This window comes from Artemia franciscana, chromosome 3, assembly GCF_032884065.1.
Source record: "Artemia franciscana chromosome 3, ASM3288406v1, whole genome shotgun sequence".
Classification (NCBI taxonomy): domain Eukaryota; kingdom Metazoa; phylum Arthropoda; class Branchiopoda; order Anostraca; family Artemiidae; genus Artemia; species Artemia franciscana.
In genome coordinates, this window is record NC_088865.1 from 11889138 (window position 1) to 11908516 (window position 19379).

At 33.7% G+C, this 19379-nt stretch overlaps 1 protein-coding gene across 1 annotated transcript in view; it reads left to right on the top strand.

Annotated features, from left to right (window-relative positions):
• The window catches only part of LOC136025458 (agrin-like), a 214702-nt gene that overhangs the window by 159539 nt on the left and 35784 nt on the right, over positions 1-19379 (top strand). Inside the window, exons 12-16 of the mRNA XM_065701490.1 lie at positions 3467-3688; positions 12411-12578; positions 15079-15231; positions 16938-17111; positions 18235-18348. Coding sequence (XP_065557562.1) covers positions 3467-3688; positions 12411-12578; positions 15079-15231; positions 16938-17111; positions 18235-18348 — 831 coding nt within the window. The remainder of the gene's footprint in view (positions 1-3466; positions 3689-12410; positions 12579-15078; positions 15232-16937; positions 17112-18234; positions 18349-19379) is intronic.

Here is a 19379-nt window from a genome sequence, read left to right on the forward strand (position 1 = left end):
GGGAAAAAGACTATCCCAGAGTAGAGTGGTGTTTTCAGGCATTTTGTGGTGTAAAACAACAATTCTACCCAAAAGATGTCCAAAATGCTATTGTGTGAAAATTCTGAGATATTTAATTGATTTAGAATTATCGAAAATCTTTATGTATATTGAGCTTCGAGTGTCAAAGACAGTAATACTTTACGGTAGCGCATTCACTTCTACAGGTGCAGCTAGTCCTACAAAATAAGGGTTAACATAGACATTTATTTAGAAGAAAGACTGTCCCATAGTACACACGCATCTCTGATCTTTCTTCGAGTAAAAAAATGCAAAGTTCTTGTTTTTTGCTAATTGGAGCTTTGTAAAACATGAACTAAAGCTTAGATGATACTTTACCTCTAATAACAACCCTCCCTCTCTCGAATTGTTTCTGCGGTAGGCTAGCCACGCATTGTCAAGGTGGCAGGAAATATGCATAGTCTTGGCTCAAAGACACATAGTATTTTCAATAAAAGCTCTCAGAAATAACCAGGTGTAAAAACTGTATATCTTTTTCCTTGCAGGCATGTTTAATAGAGCAATAGAAACGATGCATTGTCATAAGGATCTCTCAGAAATACCTCTTAATGTGGATTAAAGCTATCTCTAATATCAATTCACTCCCTGGAAATGGTTGCTAAGAGTCTCACCTTTCTTTAATTCATGGTTCTTTTGGCTTATATTTAATCCCTTATAAGCTTTTTTCCCCTTTTGTTTTTTCATATGTTATGTTTTAGTTGCATTTTCAGTGCTTCAATAATGCTTGTAAATTTTTTTTTATTTATTAAAGTCGTGTGTACAAAAGCCTTAATTCTTTTGAATACTTACTCCAGGATAAAACTTCAAAACGTAATCGTTTACGCAACGAAATATATAAAGCCAATGCTATGTAATATCTCATTGATTGAATAGCTAAGTCAACCTGTCTAGATCACATTAGAAAATTAATAATGCTGTAATGGACAGGTGTGTCAAATAGACCAAAAATCAATAAGATTGGGATGTCTTTGCTCTCATGTTGAAAGGATTGGAAAATACGATTCATTTAATCGTTCTAGTGTGCGGGACAGGGGGGTTTCCTTACTTGCAATAGATTATCATTTAGAAAGTATTACTTGAATCAAAATATTATGAATAGTTGGCTGGTCCAAAAGGTTAAGGCTGTAGTCTGGTCATCGAGGAAAATCTCTGGTCTTACATTCGAATCCTAATGCGGACCAAAATCTTTGGAATATAATGGTTCCCCGAGAAAAAAAATTACGAAAGAAAATTAATTCTCTTATGGTATTATGTAACAACTCACGTGTGCATTGTTATTACGTAACATCCCACAAGGGTGTCCTCAATCGTTACAAGCAGGGATTCCGCAAAGGCTCTGAAGAAATAGTTCACGTGTGAAAGCGTCATCCTAAATATAAGTAAACATTCCCTATTACTTAAGAACTAAAGAAATCATGAAATGTCTCGTGAAACGTCTTGAAATGTCTTGAAACGCCTTGAAAATATGATGAAAAATATGTCTGAAAAAACGTTTTGAAATGTCATGAAAAACGTCTTAAAGAAAAATATTTTGAAAACACGTCTTGAATGTCTTGAAATGTCTTAAAAAAATGTCTTGAAGAAAAATGTCTTGAAAACGTCTTGGAATGTCTTGAAACGTCTTTAAAAATATCTTGTAGAAAGAGGTCTTAATAAAAAAAAAACTTCCCCCCGTGACTAGCGAATTCTAACACGTCCTATTTTGTAACAATCAAGAAAACTATCATGTAACAACCAAAACATATTACATTAGAGCCAAAGCAAACCCTCTCTTAACTTAATTAACATTTGTATCTCTTAGAAAACACACCCTATTAAGTAAAGTGTACCTGCGTCTTGCCCTGGGGGAATTGCCGTTAAACCTTCTTCGTCATCTTAAGTCATCACAGGGAGAAAAGAGTAGCGGCTATGGGTGTCACAAGATAGATTGGGCCGTCACTGCAAGCTTTATTTACTTTTCTATATAAAAAAGAGTTGCCTTTTATATAAGAAGGGCTGCCAGCTTCATTACGTGCTCGTTCCTTACGATTAAGGTCAACCTTTAAGTCATAATACTTGAAGTTGTAAAACTTAGGCTTTTGTTGTTTACAACCATGTCCTTAATAATTCCGGAATGTATTGCCCCTCTGCTCCCATATTGTACGCTCGAACCGCACATTCTTCCAAATGAAGTTCAGGAGTGAAGTTTCCCTCCATTTTGAACCCGGAAATCCCCTCCCCTGGAAACAGTCTTTGCTGGAAAAGAGCTTTTTTAGGCTTTAGGTTATCCCATCCTTCATGAAAATGTCTACTAATCCCTCTATTAACACGTAGTTTGCTCTTTTAAAACTTTGTATATGTTTTTTTTTTTATAACAGCAAAACAGCCTATGGTAGCTGTTCATTTTATATGGAGTGCTCATATAAATATGGACTGCACATTTTATATGGTCTGCACATATGCACTATGTGGCAATATGATTCCTGAACGTAGAAATTATTTAAAAAGCCTTATGATATCTCCAGCTCAATTGAGCACCGTAGAGTTTTCGCTCGATAGTACTTCGGACTTTTTTGGGTCAAAATTGTTGCAAATTGTAGAGATAGCCAATTTTTCGTCGTGTGATTTAACTTGAAAAGGGCAGAAGAACATTTAATTTAGTTTGACTAATCTTCTACAGTATCCAACGACCGATGAATTTGGGAGACAGCCCCTGTGACAAGAATTAACGGTTAAAGGTGCATATAGTAACCGTTTTGCTCAGAAAAAATGAAGACTTCCTAGTTATTCTAAAGAGGATCTTAAACCACTTCGTAGTATTTTGGATGTTTTCTTCTCGATTTTAGAATTCTACAAATTTCTTATAGCATTGGACCGGGAAATCTAAAATCATAGTTTTTTCATACTTAGAATCAATATAAGAAACATATCCTTTATTTAAGCAATGTTCAATAATCTCTATTTGAGTTTTACACGTTAAATTGTTATATTACAGCCTCATCTTTTATGTTCTGTTATGTTCTGTTACAGCTAAGGATTATGTTATGTTATAGCCTCATCTGCTAATTAAATTTACTTTTTTGGATCTTTGAAAGCTTTCGAATGATAAATTACCCCTTCCCCCTGCAAGGCTCTATGGCCGGAAATGTAGGGCATTCGCCACCCATCAATAACAATTGAAGTTTACAAATTAAAGAGAGAAACAGTAATATAATATAATAAATACACCAATGACAAGACAATGAGGGAAAACTCAGAGTAGTAAGATTGTAATTTAGAAAAAGAATGCTAAATAATGTCTTCGATAAATAACTACTAGCATCCTTAGCTTTCTTCTTCGAAGAACTAAAAGACCGTTTTTCTAATCTAGTCAATCTAATCCCTTTACTCCTTCTGTTTAGTAAGGATCATAATTTGTAAACTCTAGATTTGTGCATGAACGTACATTGTAACAATGGGGCTTATTGCGAAAACGGCGTTTGTATTTGCCCGCTTGATTGTCCATCCCCGAACTTTGATGATGTTGTTTGTGGAACGGATGGCCACACGTATAGTAGTGAGTGTGATCTTCGTCGTGCGGCTTGCAATAAGGAGCGAAAAGTGGCAGTAGTACATCGTGGTGCATGCATCATAACTGATACGCGAGCAGGTAAGATTCTTGCAATAATTCCAAATTTGTTTATTTTTATGGACGAACTTGCAGCACATAGTTATATATCATACTAGCTGTTGGGGGCGCCCCAACACCTAGTTGGTGGGGGCGCTTCGCGCCACCCCCAAGCCCCCCCCCCCGCGTGCGTAAATCGTTACGCGCCATATTAGTTACGCGCCATTGTAGTTGTGTCCCTGTGTCCCACCTGTGATATATATATATATATATATATATATATATATATATATATATATATATATATATATATATATATATATATATATATATATATATATATATATATATATACGTAAAACATGAAAATATACAACATTCTTTGCTGTCCCATTGTCTGTCCATATAAATAGATTGTCAGGTTTACCAACTCTTGAACATGCAACATAATAATTGTCCATGGGAAATCAATCCGTATTCAGATCTATACCGCATTTTTCTAACGATTGCCCTTGAGCTTTGTTGATGGTGATTGCTAATCGAACATTCCCTGTGTCCCCGTCGTCATTCATATATCCGCCCGGTGCTCTTGGATTTACGGGAAATTTATTTGCATGGGATTAATTTGATGCTTCCGGGTATTCTACAAAATAGTAACCCAACCACAATATTTCGAGTGGGAGTATATATAGAAAAATCTTTAATAAGAAGAAAAAGTTTTATATGATTAATTTCTTTTGTAGTTAGATTTGGTACTTTTTGCGTTTAATTCTGTTTTTTGTGCGTGTTCGTACTGTTGTTAATTTCCTTGCTTGTTTGTTATTTATTTATATGTTGTGTGTATATGGCCCACGGGTTTTTGAAATACACTTATCTATCTATCTATCTATACAAAGCCTTATATACTTATAATGACGTCAAATGCAAACCCACAAACAAACAAACGTGCATATATACAACTTATTTTTATATATATAGATACAGTTTCTTCTTTAGTTTATTTTTCTTTTTTAGTTTTTTCTTTTTTTTAGTTTCTTCTTTTTATTGATTTGTTTTCTTCAATTTGTCAATGTTTATTCTAACATTGACGCTTGGAAAAATCTTTACGTGTCAAGCATGCTAAAGCTCCAACAATTTATATTAAACCTCAAATTTGGGGTATCTGTTTTACGGTTTTCGAATTACTTTAATCTATTGTCAAAATATATTGAAATATTTGTGCAATTCCCATTTTTTTTTAGTTTTTTCTTTTTTTTAGTTTTTTATCTTTTTTTATCTTTTTACGTTTTTTCTTTTTAGGTTTTTTCTTTTTTTAATTTTTTTAATTTTTTTTTTAGTTTTTTCTCTTTAGTTTTTTTTAGTTTTTTACCATTTTTCTTTCTTCGAATTACTTTAATCTATTGTCAAAATATTTCAAAATATTTATGCAATTCCCAGTTTTTACATTTTAGTTTGTTTTCTTTTATATATATAGAAGATATAATCTGGCGTAACAGACAAAGTTTAACAGACATAACACACAGACAACTTATTTTTATATATATAGACTAGCTGTTGGGGTGGCGTTTCGCGCCACCCCAACACCTAGTTGGTGGGGGTGCTTCGTGCCCCCCCAATCTCCCCCCCCCCCAGCGCGTAAGTCGTTACGTGCCATATTAGTTACGCGCCATTGTAGTTGTGTCCCTTTGTCCCACCTGTGAATATATGTATATATATATATATATATATATATATATATATATATATATATATATATATATATATATATATATATATATATATATATATATATATATATATATATATATATATATATATATATATATATATATATATATATATATATATATATATATATATATATATATATATATTTAACTACGTAAAACATGCAAATATACAACATTCTTTGCTGTCCCATTGTCTGTCCATATAAATAGATTGTCAGGTTTCATAATAATTGTCCATGGGAAAACAATCCGTATTCAGATCTATACCGCATTTTTCTAACGATTGCCCTTGAGCTTTGTTGATGGTGATTGCTAATCGAACATTCCCTGTGTCCCCGTCGTCATTTATATATCCCCCTGTGCCCCCGGCGTCCCCGTTGTAGTTGTGTCCCTGTGTCCTGGTCGTCATTTATATTCCCTGTGTCCCGGTCGTCATTTGTGTCCCGGTATCCCAGTCTGTAATCTCTCTTTGAGTGTCCCGGTCGTCATTTATATTCCCTCTGTCCCGGTGTCCCGTTCGTCATTTGTGTCCCGGTGTCCCGGTCTGTAATTTCTCTTTGAGTGTCCCGGTCGTCATTTACATTCCCTGTGTCCCGGTCGTCATTTGTGTCCCGGTGTCCCGGTCTGTAGTGTCATCTTATAATGACGTCATATACAAAGCCTTATATACTTATAATGATGTCAAATGCAAACCCACAAACAAACAAACATGCATATATACAACTTATTTTTATATATATAGATACAGTTCTTCTTTAGTTTTTTTTTTCTTTTTTAGTTTTTTCTTTTTTTTAGTTTCTTCTTTTTATTGATTTGTTTTCTTCAATTTGTCAATATTCATTCTAACATTGACGCTTGGAAAAATCTTTACGTGCCAAGCATGCTAAAGCTCCAACAATTTATATTAAACCTCAATATTTGGGGTATCTGTTTTAAGGTTTTCGAATTACTTTAATCTATTGTCAAAATATATTGAAATATTTGTGCAATTCCCAGTTTTTTTTAGTTGTTTTTTTTTAGTTTTTTAGCTTTTTTTAGTTTTTTTTCTTTTTAGTTTTTTATCTTTTTTATTTTTTTACGTTTTTTCTTTTTAGGTTTTTTCTTTTTTTAATTTTTTTAATTTTTTATTTATTTTTTAGTTTTTTCTTTTAGTTTTTTTTTAGTTTTTACCATTTTTCTTTTTTCGAAATACTTTAATGTATTGTCAAAATATTTCGAAATACTTATGCAATTTCCAGTATTTACACTCTAGTTTGTTTTCTTTTATATATATCAAGGAGGCACACTCGTGCCTCTATAAAGAGGCGACACACGACTATGTTAAGCGATCTTCGGTTCCAGTGGTCGCAGAGGGATGGGGAGGGATGCATTTCGTAGCCCGAGGTCCAACTAAGAAACCTGCAAAATTTCATCCCCCTCCAACTTTTCCTTCATGGGGAAAATCTGGCCGAAAGTTTCGACCCGTCAACCCCAGCCCCCCTTTAACGTTGTCCGATCGGGCTGAAATTCACAAGTTAAGGTCCCCTAGGGCCCAGGAGCTTATCTGCGAAATTTCAGCTCGATCCGATAACTCCTTCCCTGTTTTCCAGAAACCACGCATATCCACTTAAAATTCATTTTCTTTTTTTCCTAGACGCCTACAGGTCACATCCGACATCGGATCTGGGTGTACGAAGACTCATTCGATGCGGAATTCTCCGATTAATTTTCCTGGAAAGTTTCATAGGAAAATCTTAACCCCCCGAAAGTTTTGACCCTCCAACCCCCCCCCCCTTTTAACGTTGTCCGATCGGGCTGAAATTCACAAGTTAAGGTCCCCTACGGCCCAGGAGCTTATCCGCGAAATTTCAGCTCGATCCGATAACTCCTTCCCTGTTTTCCAGAAACCACGCATTAGCTACTTAATTAACGCATTTCTCTCCATAAGAGCCCATGTTAATTTGAAATTTTTAAAAGTTATTGAGAAGTTATATTTACACTCATGCAAGTGATTAGCTCAGTCGGTAGAGCGTGGTACTTTTAATCCTCGAGTCAAGGGTTCAAGTCCCTTACGGGCGGTTTCTTTTCACAACATCAAAATAAAAGTGTATAATTTTGATAACACCTGGACAGCTTATCAATTGAGAGATAACAGAATATTAGCTTCTTATGAGCAAAAGAAACATTTCGGTCATTCTATCTATTTTTTTTCTATTTTATACAATGATTTAAAAGCGGGGGGGGGGCGGCAGCCACCCAAGTTCCTCTCCTAATTCCTGTACGAGGAGTACAGGAATTATTAAATTACATCCACCATGGATTGTAGAAAAACGTACAGAAATAATATGAAAAAAACTTCGTTTTCTTAAAGAGTTAAAGAGGCTGCGTCCCAAAGTCGAACCTTAAAACGTACAGGAATTAGAAGAGGCAGTTGGGGGGCTGCCGCCCCCCAAACCCCCAGCTTTTAAAGACTCTTTTGTACAGGTTTTTTGTTTTTTTGCTAACCCCCCGCTCTTGGCTTCGGAAAGGCCCTCTTTTAATTAACAAAAAATTGAAATGAATGAATAATGGAATAACTTCGAAAAATGTTAAACACAAGAGGACAGGAGAACCATTGCGCCAAAACTAGTAATTAGTAACAATGAAGTCCCCCCACAAAAAAAACCTGTACAAAAGAGTCTTTAAAAGCTGGGGGTTTGGGGGGCGGCAGCCTCCCAACTGCCTCTTCTAATTCCTGTACGTTTTAAGGTTCGACTTTGGGACGCAGCCTCTTTAACTCTTTAAGAAAACGAAGTTTTTTTCATATTATAGAAGATATAATCTGGCGTAACAGACAAAGTGTAACAGACATAACAGACAGACAACTTATTTTTATATATATAGATATTTTATATATATAGATTTCAATACTTGACGACCGAAAGCTTGTATATTAATATTAACGCTCTGTATCAACCTACTGATTCCAAATTTGACATCAATATTTTCTTAAGTTTTTACAAAAACTGTTTTTGGATTAGATGTGTGATTTTGAAAGTTAACTCCATACAAAAATGCAATTTCTTTCTTTGTTTATCTGTAAACCACTAAGTCGTTTTATGATTAGTTACCTCCCTCCGAGTTGAAAGTAGTTAAAATAAATTGAAAAGAGGGATTCAGGTGTATGGTGGTAGAATTGCCTAAGATTAAGCTTGTGGGAATCGAACGTTTTATGTTTCGCAATTCCAGACGAGACATGAAGTGCTTACTAGATGTAAAGAAATGTTGCTTTATTTTGTTGCTTTTCTCTATCTACCTCTTTCTCCATCTCTCTATCTCTTGTTCGGAGGGTTTAAGTATTTTAGTTCAAGAGAATTGTTAACAAAATATTATAAGGGTGGTATTTCATCAAAGAGTCTCCATGGTCTTCTCTTCGCTTTTCAAAAATCTAAGGATCAAACAGTTCGTGGTAACGAACTGTAGTAAGGAGCGACCCGGCTCAATAGTAACCAAAACTCTAAAAAATGGAATTTTGATACCAATAGCTACATCAAAAGAATTGCATTTTAATGCTGGTTTTAAATATATAAGTTTCATCAAGTTTAGTCTTACCCATCAAAAGTTACGAGCCTGAGAAAATTTGCGTTATTTTAGAAAATAGGGGGAAACGCCCCCTAAAAGTCATAGAATCTTAACGAAAATCACACCATCAGATTCAGCGTATCAGAGAACCTTACTGTAGAAGTTTCGAGCTCCTATCTACAAAAATGTGGAATTTTGCATTTTTTGCCAGAAGGCAGATCACGGATGCGTGTTTATTTGTTTTTTTGTTTTTTTGTTTTTGTTTTTTTTCCCCAGGGGTGATCGTATCGACCCAGTTGTCCTAGAATGTTGCAAGAGGGCTCATTCTAACGGAAATGAAAAGTTCTAGTGCCCTTTTTAAGTGACCAAAAAAATTGGAGGGCACCTAGGCCACCTCCCACGCTAATTATTTTCCCAAAGTCAACGGATCAAAATTCTGAGATAGCCATTTTATTCAGCGTAGTCGAAAAACCTTATAACTATGTCTTTGGGGACGACTTACTCCCCACAGTCCCCGTGGGAGGGGCAACAAGTTACAAACTTTGACCTGTGCTTACATATAGTAATGGTTATTGGGAAGTATACAGGCGTTTTCAGGAGGATTTTTTTGGTTTGGGGGAGGGGTTGAGAAAAGGGGGATATGCTGGGGGAACTTTCCTTCGAGAATTTGTAATGGGAGAAGAAAATTTCCGTGAAGGGAGAGCAGGATTTACTAGCATTATTTAAAAAAAAAAACAATTAAAAAATAAAAGTGAAAAAGCTTTTTCAGCTGGAAGTAAGGAACAGCAATAAAACTTAAAACAAACAGAAATTATTACCCATATGAGGGGCTCACCTCCTTCTAGTACTTCGCTCTTTACGCTAAAGTATTTTCAGTAATTTCAACTACTTATTCTACGGCTTTTGTGATTCAGGGGGTCATTCTTAATGAATTGGGATAAAATTTAAGCTTTAGTGTAAAGAGCGAGGTACTGACGATGGGGCGAATCCCCTCATATATGTAATAAAAACATGAGAATACAAAAGTTCTTTACGTAAGCTAATTTATAAGTTACGTAAATCTTTTACCATTAAAAAGATTCGTAAAAAATTTAAAGTTCTAGTTGCCTTTTTAATTAACCAAAAAATCGGGGGGCAACTAGGCTTCGTCCCCCGCTCTTTTTTTCTCAAAATCATTCGATCAAAATTATGAGAAAGCCACTGAGCCAAAAAAAAAATATGTAAATTTTGTTTTGATTATTCCTCTGCAGAGAGCCAAAATCAAAACATGCATTGATTCAAAAAAGTTCAGAAATTAAATAAAAAAAACAAGTTTTTTTAACTGAAAGTAAGGAGCGACATTAAAACTTAAAACGCAAAGAAATTACTTAGTATATGAAAGAGGCTGCTTCCTCATCAACGCCCCGCTCTTTACGCTAAAGTTTTTTACTGTTTTAAAAAGAAGAATTGAGAGAAAGAGTCAAACTTTAGCGTAAAGAGCGGGGCGTTGATGAGGAAGCAGCCTCTTTCATATACGAAGTAATTTCTGTGCGTTTTAAGTTTTAATGTCGCTCCTTACTTTCAGTTAAAAAAACTTGTTTTTTTTATTTTATCTTTTGAAAAGATTGATTTTTAATCTTTAACAAGGAATGATAATGTTTTAGGCCAACAAATTGTCTTATTGCTGTTAATTGTTCATGAAAATGATTTTACACCTTTGAATATGACACTTTTTTTGAATGTTTTGAATATTGGACGCTATCCACCGCTTTTGATCATTAAATTTTATATTTTTTGCTTAAATTTGAGGCTACGATAGTAAAACGATGGCTATGATTTCTAAACCGTTCTCATATACATCAAACTTGGACAGCGGGATTTATCGAAATGTATTTATACCCTTGAACGTGATTGAAATGAGTTAATCAAAGGCAAATTAATTCAGTTGTCAATCATTTTGAAGTATCATTGCAATATAAGGGACTTAATTAACATAACAGAATAAAACTGAATCAGTCGCAATTACCACAGTCAAATAACTTCTGGATAGAGCCATGACCTGAAATAGAGCCTAAATACTTTTTATGTACGTAAGCGGTTGGATTCTTGGGACTCGTCCCTTTCTGAAAGACTATTGTTTTCAAAAAAATTTATTTCAGATTCCACATAGATCGCCGTTTTTTGCATACAACTTTTTTGTCTCGAAAAAAAACCTCTCTTCCTTGTAGCGGACCCGCGCATGGGTGGTTGTGAATAAATTTTCAACTTGAAAAGGGCATTTTCAGCAATACTTTTCAGTAGCTGACTTGTGCAAAACCACATGATAGTTTGGTTTCATATAACTGTTAAATCAACTAAATGTAGGTGAGTTAGACTAAATGAATTCAGGTACAAGTTTATAGAAAAAAAACGAATATTCTATTATACATTAGTTTGTTACTTATTTAGTTAAGTTTATTAATGAAAATTGATTGATGATAATTGTCCTCGAAATTATCAACTGTTCTAAAATTCACAGTGCGAACCCAAAAACTCAGGTGAAAGACTACTAGGCATATTAAATTTCAAATTGCTGAAAATATTTAGTTTTGTTTAAATACTATTTGAACTAGACACATAAAATTAGATTGAGAAATTCAGTTTTATTTTGCATCACATGAACTATAATAGAAACTATGCACTTTAAATTTTAAAATCATAAAAAAATATTTAAAATTAGGTTATATCTTGTATCTTTTTTGTTTCAGATTTATAATTCAGTAGCCAAAAATAATCTATCATTATATTTCAAGCGCAACCCATTTATTATAACGCTATTCGCAACACTGTAGGACAGTGTAGTCTGTGTATTTGAAATTCTTTTTCCTAGGGAAATACGGTCAAAATTCTAATTTGAAAATTATTTAGAAAAATTGAAAATGTCGAATTCGAAACTAAAATAGTCACAAAGAGTCAATTAAAAATCGAAAAATATCATTAAAAAAACAATTATACAATAAATTAACAGCAATTCTTCAAACTGTTTTGGGTTCTGCTCAGGTTAGGTTAGGTTTTTGAATAGAAATATCATTTTACTTTAAAATTCAAACTATGACACTTATTTTTGAATACCATTACTAAACATTCGGTTTGGTCTAACGTCAAGATTTTTGAAGTCAAACCCAAATTTTTTACGTGTTTTTTTTTTGCTGCATTGCTGAACATGCAAGAATCTAGTTTTTTTTAAGTCAGCTATTCATTTTTATGACTTAATATTTTTGCTGGGAAATGCAATAAAATTCCCATAAAAAATTAATGCATTGTCAATATTTAGTTCTTTTTACAAGAATCACATCAAAATCAATTTTTTTTTTAGTTTTTTCATGATATCCCTCGGCTATCAGAACTGGAGAAAAATTACCCATGACACTCCGTCCTTATTTATGCTATTCAATATCCCTTGCTAATCAGAATCAAAACATTATTATTTTTATATCTCGTAATTATTACCAATTAGCTGATTTATTTCTTTTTAGTTGGAAGAATCGTATGTAAATGCCATTTTGCTGGTTCTTTTGGTCAGGACTGTGACCCATCGACAGGAAAATGTTTTTGCAAAGAAGGAGTCACGGGTCTTCATTGTGATAGGTGTATATCTGGCCACTGGGGCCTACATCGGGCAATGGAATTTAGTGGCTGCACATGTAAGAATTTATATATGTTTTATGCGCACATTTTCAAATGAGTTATATTCATAGAAGTGTCTACATTTTTCTCGCTCCTGGATTTTTATTTTGGAAATTATCCCCTTTATCCAAGAGATTTTAAAAGTTATATACCCACAGGAACATTTTTCGAAATTAAATTTAGAATGTAGAAAACATCAATATTCAGATCTTTGAAAATAAAAGGGAACTTGGCGAATACTTCAAAAGATTTAGATTCTTCTAAAGAGTTAAGGAGCTTAGAAAAGTTGTAATAAGCAAAATTTCAATATTTGGATGTAAAAAAAAGCTACTTAAGATTATAAAATTATTTAGAGCTCTTCATACAAGCCGTTTGCTCATCCAAGTAATCAAATTGAGATATGTGACTAGATGTTTGCTTTGTCAGGTCATAAAAGCTTACAATTAATCTATTGAAATATTTAGTTGTATGGCATAAACCATCAAAGTTTTTAATTTTAACCAATTCAGCGATAATAAGAATATAACCGATAAATATAACTTGTCTTGACTCAATACACTCACTTGTTTTCGTATCTTTGCATTATTCTATAGCTTTTGTGTCCTTTAAAATGATAATTCTATTTTGCTAATTTCTACTAAACAGCACTTTGGTATCAAGAAAACTTCACATCTGTATTATTCTACTCAAACACAGTATGTTAAAAAAGCATAAGTGATTCTTGCCCAAAATGCCAACAACAAGGAGTATAAGAGAAAACCGCTTTATGTCGTCTAAACGTTAGTTGACAGTTGACAATGTCATAAGCTCAGGTTCAGCTATAATTAAAGTCTTCTGATTTCAGTCATTAATGTGAATTTCAGCTTTCTCGTGAGTTATGTACTCCTGATCGATTTTGATATAGTTTTTATGTACGAAACACTGTGTTCCGAAGAGTATGCTTCCATCTTTTCTGAGTCTTACGGATCCTAGTCGTCAATTAAATTGGGATGTCAAAAACAAAATTAGTTTTAGTATTAAATCAAATTATAAAAACAATTAATGTGAATTCAAATAGAGTATTTATGGAACTTAATACCGCAGCACGCAGCATTTAAACTGATTTTTGATTGGATACAAGTTTTTTACAAGTTATACCTGAACAACCAAAAGGCATTAGAATATATATTTTACCTTTGGACCATTTTACCATTGTACAATTTCACCGCACTTACCAAGTTATCATTTACTATTGTGTAATTACGTCTTTGTCTACTATGTTCAGTGCCATTGATTAGGAGGATCTGTGAATAATTGAGGAAATGTTTGCAAGTTAGCCTGTCACGGTTAGCCTAGACTAGTACCACAGCCTGTCGGACAAACATATATAACAAAAACAGAACAAAAACCTTGGCATATACTATTTAGTGAGGATCGGAAAATCCTGAAAGTGAGTGAGAATAAGGCTTCTAAGCTTCTCATTTGAAAACAACTTTTGTCCTAGTGTTAAATAAGGGAAAAACTGTAAAATAGGAAACGTTAGCTGAATGACCTAACTCCGTTTGGGTCTATTTTGCAGAACAATTTATATTTTTAGCTAGCGATTTCTCTTATCCTCCCATAAATTAAATATCCTTTGTATCCCTGGCGGACAAAGGCTAACAAGAGGAGGATGACTCTTAGAGACTCATGATATACTTTCGGAAATAAAGTTAGGTAAACCCTTTTGTTGGGCATAACAACTTATCAGCTGCACATGTAAAAACAGGATATTAGTCAACACAAATTGGATTATGAAGCTAGAGCGAAAATAAATTTTGTCCTACTTTTTTGGTTATTATTCAGTCTTATTTTGTTCTTGTTTATTTATATTGAAAAAACAATAAACCATAAAAAAGGTATTTCTATTTATACCTTTTTGTTCAATGCAAGAGGTGAAATGTATTTGCGAAATTTTGCCTAAATTTATCACAATACCAGTCAGGAATTAATTTTAGAGTTAATGTTGGAGTTAACTTGGGAGTAAATTTTGGGATGAGAAATTTATTGGGTGAGAATGAGATATGAAATTCCGAAAAAATTAAAAACATTCAATTTATCCGACTAAAAATATACGAAGTTATGTTCTTCCCCGAATCTTTGTTTCACCTTTCCATTTCAGTGGATGACTTACTTTGTTTTGGTAATTTCAAAGAACATTTTTCTGTGAGCATAGTTCCTTATTGGCAAGGAAATATATTGGCAGTATATTTCACTTCTTGCATTGAACAAAAAGGCATAAATAGAAATACTTTTTGTATGGTTTATTGTTTTTTCAGTGTTTGATGTTTTCTGAAAAATTACCATTAGTACATTTTTGTATAACGGTATAAATAATTGAAAAAAACAATTGTTAGTAATGCAATTAAATATTTGATAATCTTTGTACAACCACATATTGGTTCTGAAAGGCTGCATCTTACTCAATTTTTCCAATTGGATGGTTTCTGCATAGCTCCACTATTTGAACAAAGGGTTTTAAACGACATATCTTTGCAGCTTGTGCTTGCTCTATATATGGATCGGTCCGAAATGACTGTGATCAGAGCACTGGTCGATGTGTCTGTAAAAATGGTGTCAGAGGTCTTAAGTGTGATACTTGTGAGGATGGGACATTTATCACAAAAGATGGTTGTTCAAGATCCGTCTTCGGTAAGTAAATATTTGAAAAAAACCTGAAAAGCTGGCTTCAATTACAGGCTATCTTTTCGGCCATTGTACTAGTATGGCATACCTAACTACTTGAAATTCTTAATGTCAATAGATTGCCCAATAATACACTAGAGTCAGCACGTGTAGTTTATATTCCCTGGGAAAAACACAATTCTGCGTAAGGCTTACCAGGTGTAACTTTAACTAATAGGATAATATGTTTATATAATTGTATTTATCAATTTTAGGTCTGTCCAATCATCAAGCCAAAATTAGGCTCCTATATAGAGTTTTTCTTACAAATGATCTAAATATGCATAAAAAAGGATATTTTTTCATTAAATACTTTTCATCCCAAGTCTATTTTTCAATTAAAAGAAAAAAAATAGAAAAAAAGGAATTTGGTACATAGATAAAGCTGAATCTCAGCTATCATATAGCACTGAAAACAGAAGTTACTCTTAGCCAAAGGAACTCGGCCATCTCGTATTTGAATTATTTATCTGCATTAAGTATTTTGTTAAAAATGATTTAGTTTACATATATCTTGGTTATTGGGGTTACCTTCTTTGCAGAGAACAATTTCTTTTTCATATGATCCCTAGAAAAATAAACAACCCCACTAATGAATAGACCCTTCAGGATAGGATTTGTAATTTCTATAAGATATATTAATAACAATAAAGTGTTTAATAAAACAGTAAATAGGTAAAAAATAGTATGAAAATAATAATATAGGTTCGAATATTAGTGTATTTATTGATTTAGTTTGTTGAAGGCTAAATTCCTGGAGCCTTAATTGCTAATCAGAGCATCAATCCACTGCACTAAAACAGTATTCTGCAGGATGAGCGTAACCCTCTTATTAAAGATAAAATTAAAAATAAAAACATACTAAAAATTTGCTAAATTAAAAGAACTAATAGAAAGTAAAATACAGATTAATTTTTTTTATGACTATATTTGGGATCCAATAATTTTCATTTTTCCACCTACATTTTAGCCACAAGGCTCATTTAATTGAGAGTCCTAGAGTAAATGATTGGCTTTCAACAGAAATGATAGTAAAAGAATAAAATACAGTTCTAAAGAAGGCGTAAGAATACAATGACGAGATTAAAAACATTTAAATAAATAATTGCTAATTTAGCTAATATAATATAATCATTACATTAATTAACTTTCTTCTAAATATTATAATCAGTAGTGTTTTCCAGCTTGCTTTCCTTTTTACTGAATTTAGATACGGCTTTCAAGACATGGGGGTCGCCTGAAAAATCTTTCGGTAGCAATTTTAAGAGGTCGTTCGAGCTCCGCATGACTTGCAATTGACACATTGTTCAGAGATAATTTTTTTTTAACGTGAATTCTTCAATTCAGGAATTGTCCTCTAGAGCATAAAGACGAAATATAAAATCAGGATTACACCGGTATTCTTTTAACGAAACTAAATTATACTGCACCAATTAAACTTCAAAATTTCACTTGTGAAGGTAAAATACTCATTGTTGCTGATAGTAACGCTTAAAACATCACTTTTGTGTGACATCAATAGCAGTTAAATACGTCAAAAATATGAAAAGTGCTTAAATTTAGAAACGTCAATAAAACAAACGTTTTACTTAGAAAGAATGCTAAGAGTAACTGATTGACTAAGAGGGATAAGTGAAATGTACATGAGCCCAGAGGTTATAACCTTTTTTCAGATCTGGAAGATCCAATGCTGGCTTCCGCCCCAGCTACATCTTTGGCTTCTAAATCTATTCGGCATGCAATATCGCCACATTTGGACTCTTGGAATCCTCAATTCTTTGATCCTGATCGCGCTCGAATATCCTGGAAACCTATGCCATCTACATTTGGGCTGTTTGGATTACTTGGTAAGTAGTGAAAGGTGTAATTTGCTTTCAAAGCTGTCAATGCGAAATCAAATTTAAAGCTTTTTGAAAGTCATATTTGGTAGCAAAATTATATGTATTTTCAAAGTGTATCACATGTCAAGGACGTAAGCTTTAAAATCACGTTCTAGAAAGTGAGATATCACCAAGAGCGTATCGAGGATTCTTGATCGAGAGTCGGGGTATTTCTTAGGGGGGAAAGTAAAAAAAAAACTTTAAAAAACAGAAAAAAATTATGTACATTTTTATAACGATTTTAAAAGTCAGAACCATCCTCTCCTGGATACTGCTTTTGATTCCACCGTTATGCTAGAACCACATTTTCATTTGAAAAATAGGTTTTTTGTCATTAATTTAAAAAATTCAGATTCAATACTACAGTGGCTTGGGTTTTATTTTATTATTTATTTTATTTTTTTTGTAGGTTCTCGGAAAGAACTGCCCTTTGGTATCCGGATTGGTGGTCCCTTAGGTCCAAACTCTGTGTCATAGCACTAGCTAATTAAGGGAACCAAAGCATCTAAAGTCTTATTAGCAGATAATGATGGAATAAAGCCAGTAATGTTACTTTTTGAATGCAAATATATTAAATAAATAACATGATAAATCTGCCAGTTTATAGATTCGAGCGATCATCGATAGTTTCTATTAAAATAATATTTAATTCCAATAACTGTATATTTTTCACTGTCAGGAGGGTGGGGGAAGTAATGTCTCTGAGGATATAAGTCCCCTAATCTTTTCTACTTTGAACATTTTTTTTTCTGGTTACCATAATGTACTTAATTAGTGTTTATCTCACTGGTACCCTTTACTGTTATTAAAATCGCTTTAACCATTTTACTGAGTACAAGAATTTACAGCCTTATACTTAAATGACTAAGCGACTTAAATGAGCCTTAAATGACTTTCGGTCTCCCCTAGCTTCTTAAAAACTTTAAAAATTGGAAGGTAGAAACGCTGTTTAATGCAAAAACAAATGAATAGTTCTCAAGTTATAAAATGATACGGCAATATAAAAGGAAAAGAAACCAACACCATGTAATCGTCAATAGCTTTAACTAATAATCCTCTGATAATCTTAATAGTCGATTTTGAATCGTAGGTGACCCTTGCATAACTGATATTGACTGTGTTGGTCCTCATGGAGCCTGTTTACTAGGATTGTGTGCTTGTGCCGATGGATATATCGTCTCAGAGGACAGGAAAACTTGTATACGTAAGAATTATTTTTTATCCTTCTTTTTTTCTTCAATTTTTTTTAGTGTAAAGCAGCGTTCAAAAAATTTTAACGATTTGTATCTTCAAGCATAATAATGCTTCAAAACCCAGGTCATAAGACCTAAAATAATGCAATCCTAAGCAAAGCACAAGCAATACATAATAGCAAGCATAAACAAAAGCACAAGCAATATATAACAGCACAAATACACGAAATGCAAGAAAAACAAGTAAGGAATATTTTATCTCCCTTCTTTTCGAGAAAGCCAGTCAATCATAGGCTTATTCTTGACAGTGGCTTGACTTGTCGAGCACTCCATGTAGTAACAGAACTTCTGAGACTGTTGTCGACTTTGGCCACGGAAGTCAGGGATACCACAGTGTTTTCCTGAGCCAAGGTGACCGGCGATTCTGGCATTCTGATATGGTGAAAATGCACGTCCTTTATTTGGGGTAAGTCTGGAGAGCAATGCCATGAATTGTGTACTGACGACCTGCCGGTATTTGAATCAGAGTCAGGACTCTTCTCATCAGTTGTCACACCTTTCAAGTGCTTTCTATTCTGGAAATATTGTCCGTTTGTTTCTGTTTGTGCTACATATAAATAGGGCGAATTTGCTTCTCGAAGGGCTGTTGCAAGTTTCCAGGTTGATTGCTGAACCGTACTCGAAACTGTTGACCAATCTACTGCGGACCATGGATTTTTGTATGTCGTTCAAAGTAGCATTTCTGTCTTTCCTTTTCTTTATTGTTTCTGGATACGAAATACTGCGTAGATATGACTTTTAGAAATAAGTGCTCAATGGCGAAGGGCACTTGGGATCTCAAGTTTCTATTCATTAGCAGCTGGGTTGGGGAAGCTAGACCATCGACTGGTGTGCTGCTGTACGCAAGGAGAGCTAGCTCGAGGTCAGCTTTCGATATCTTTGTTTTTGTGACCATGACCTTAGCAATGCAAATTGTTTTCTCAACGAGGCCGCTGGACTGAGGATGGCTCGGGCTAAAGGTGTTGTGTCATATCCCCCACTA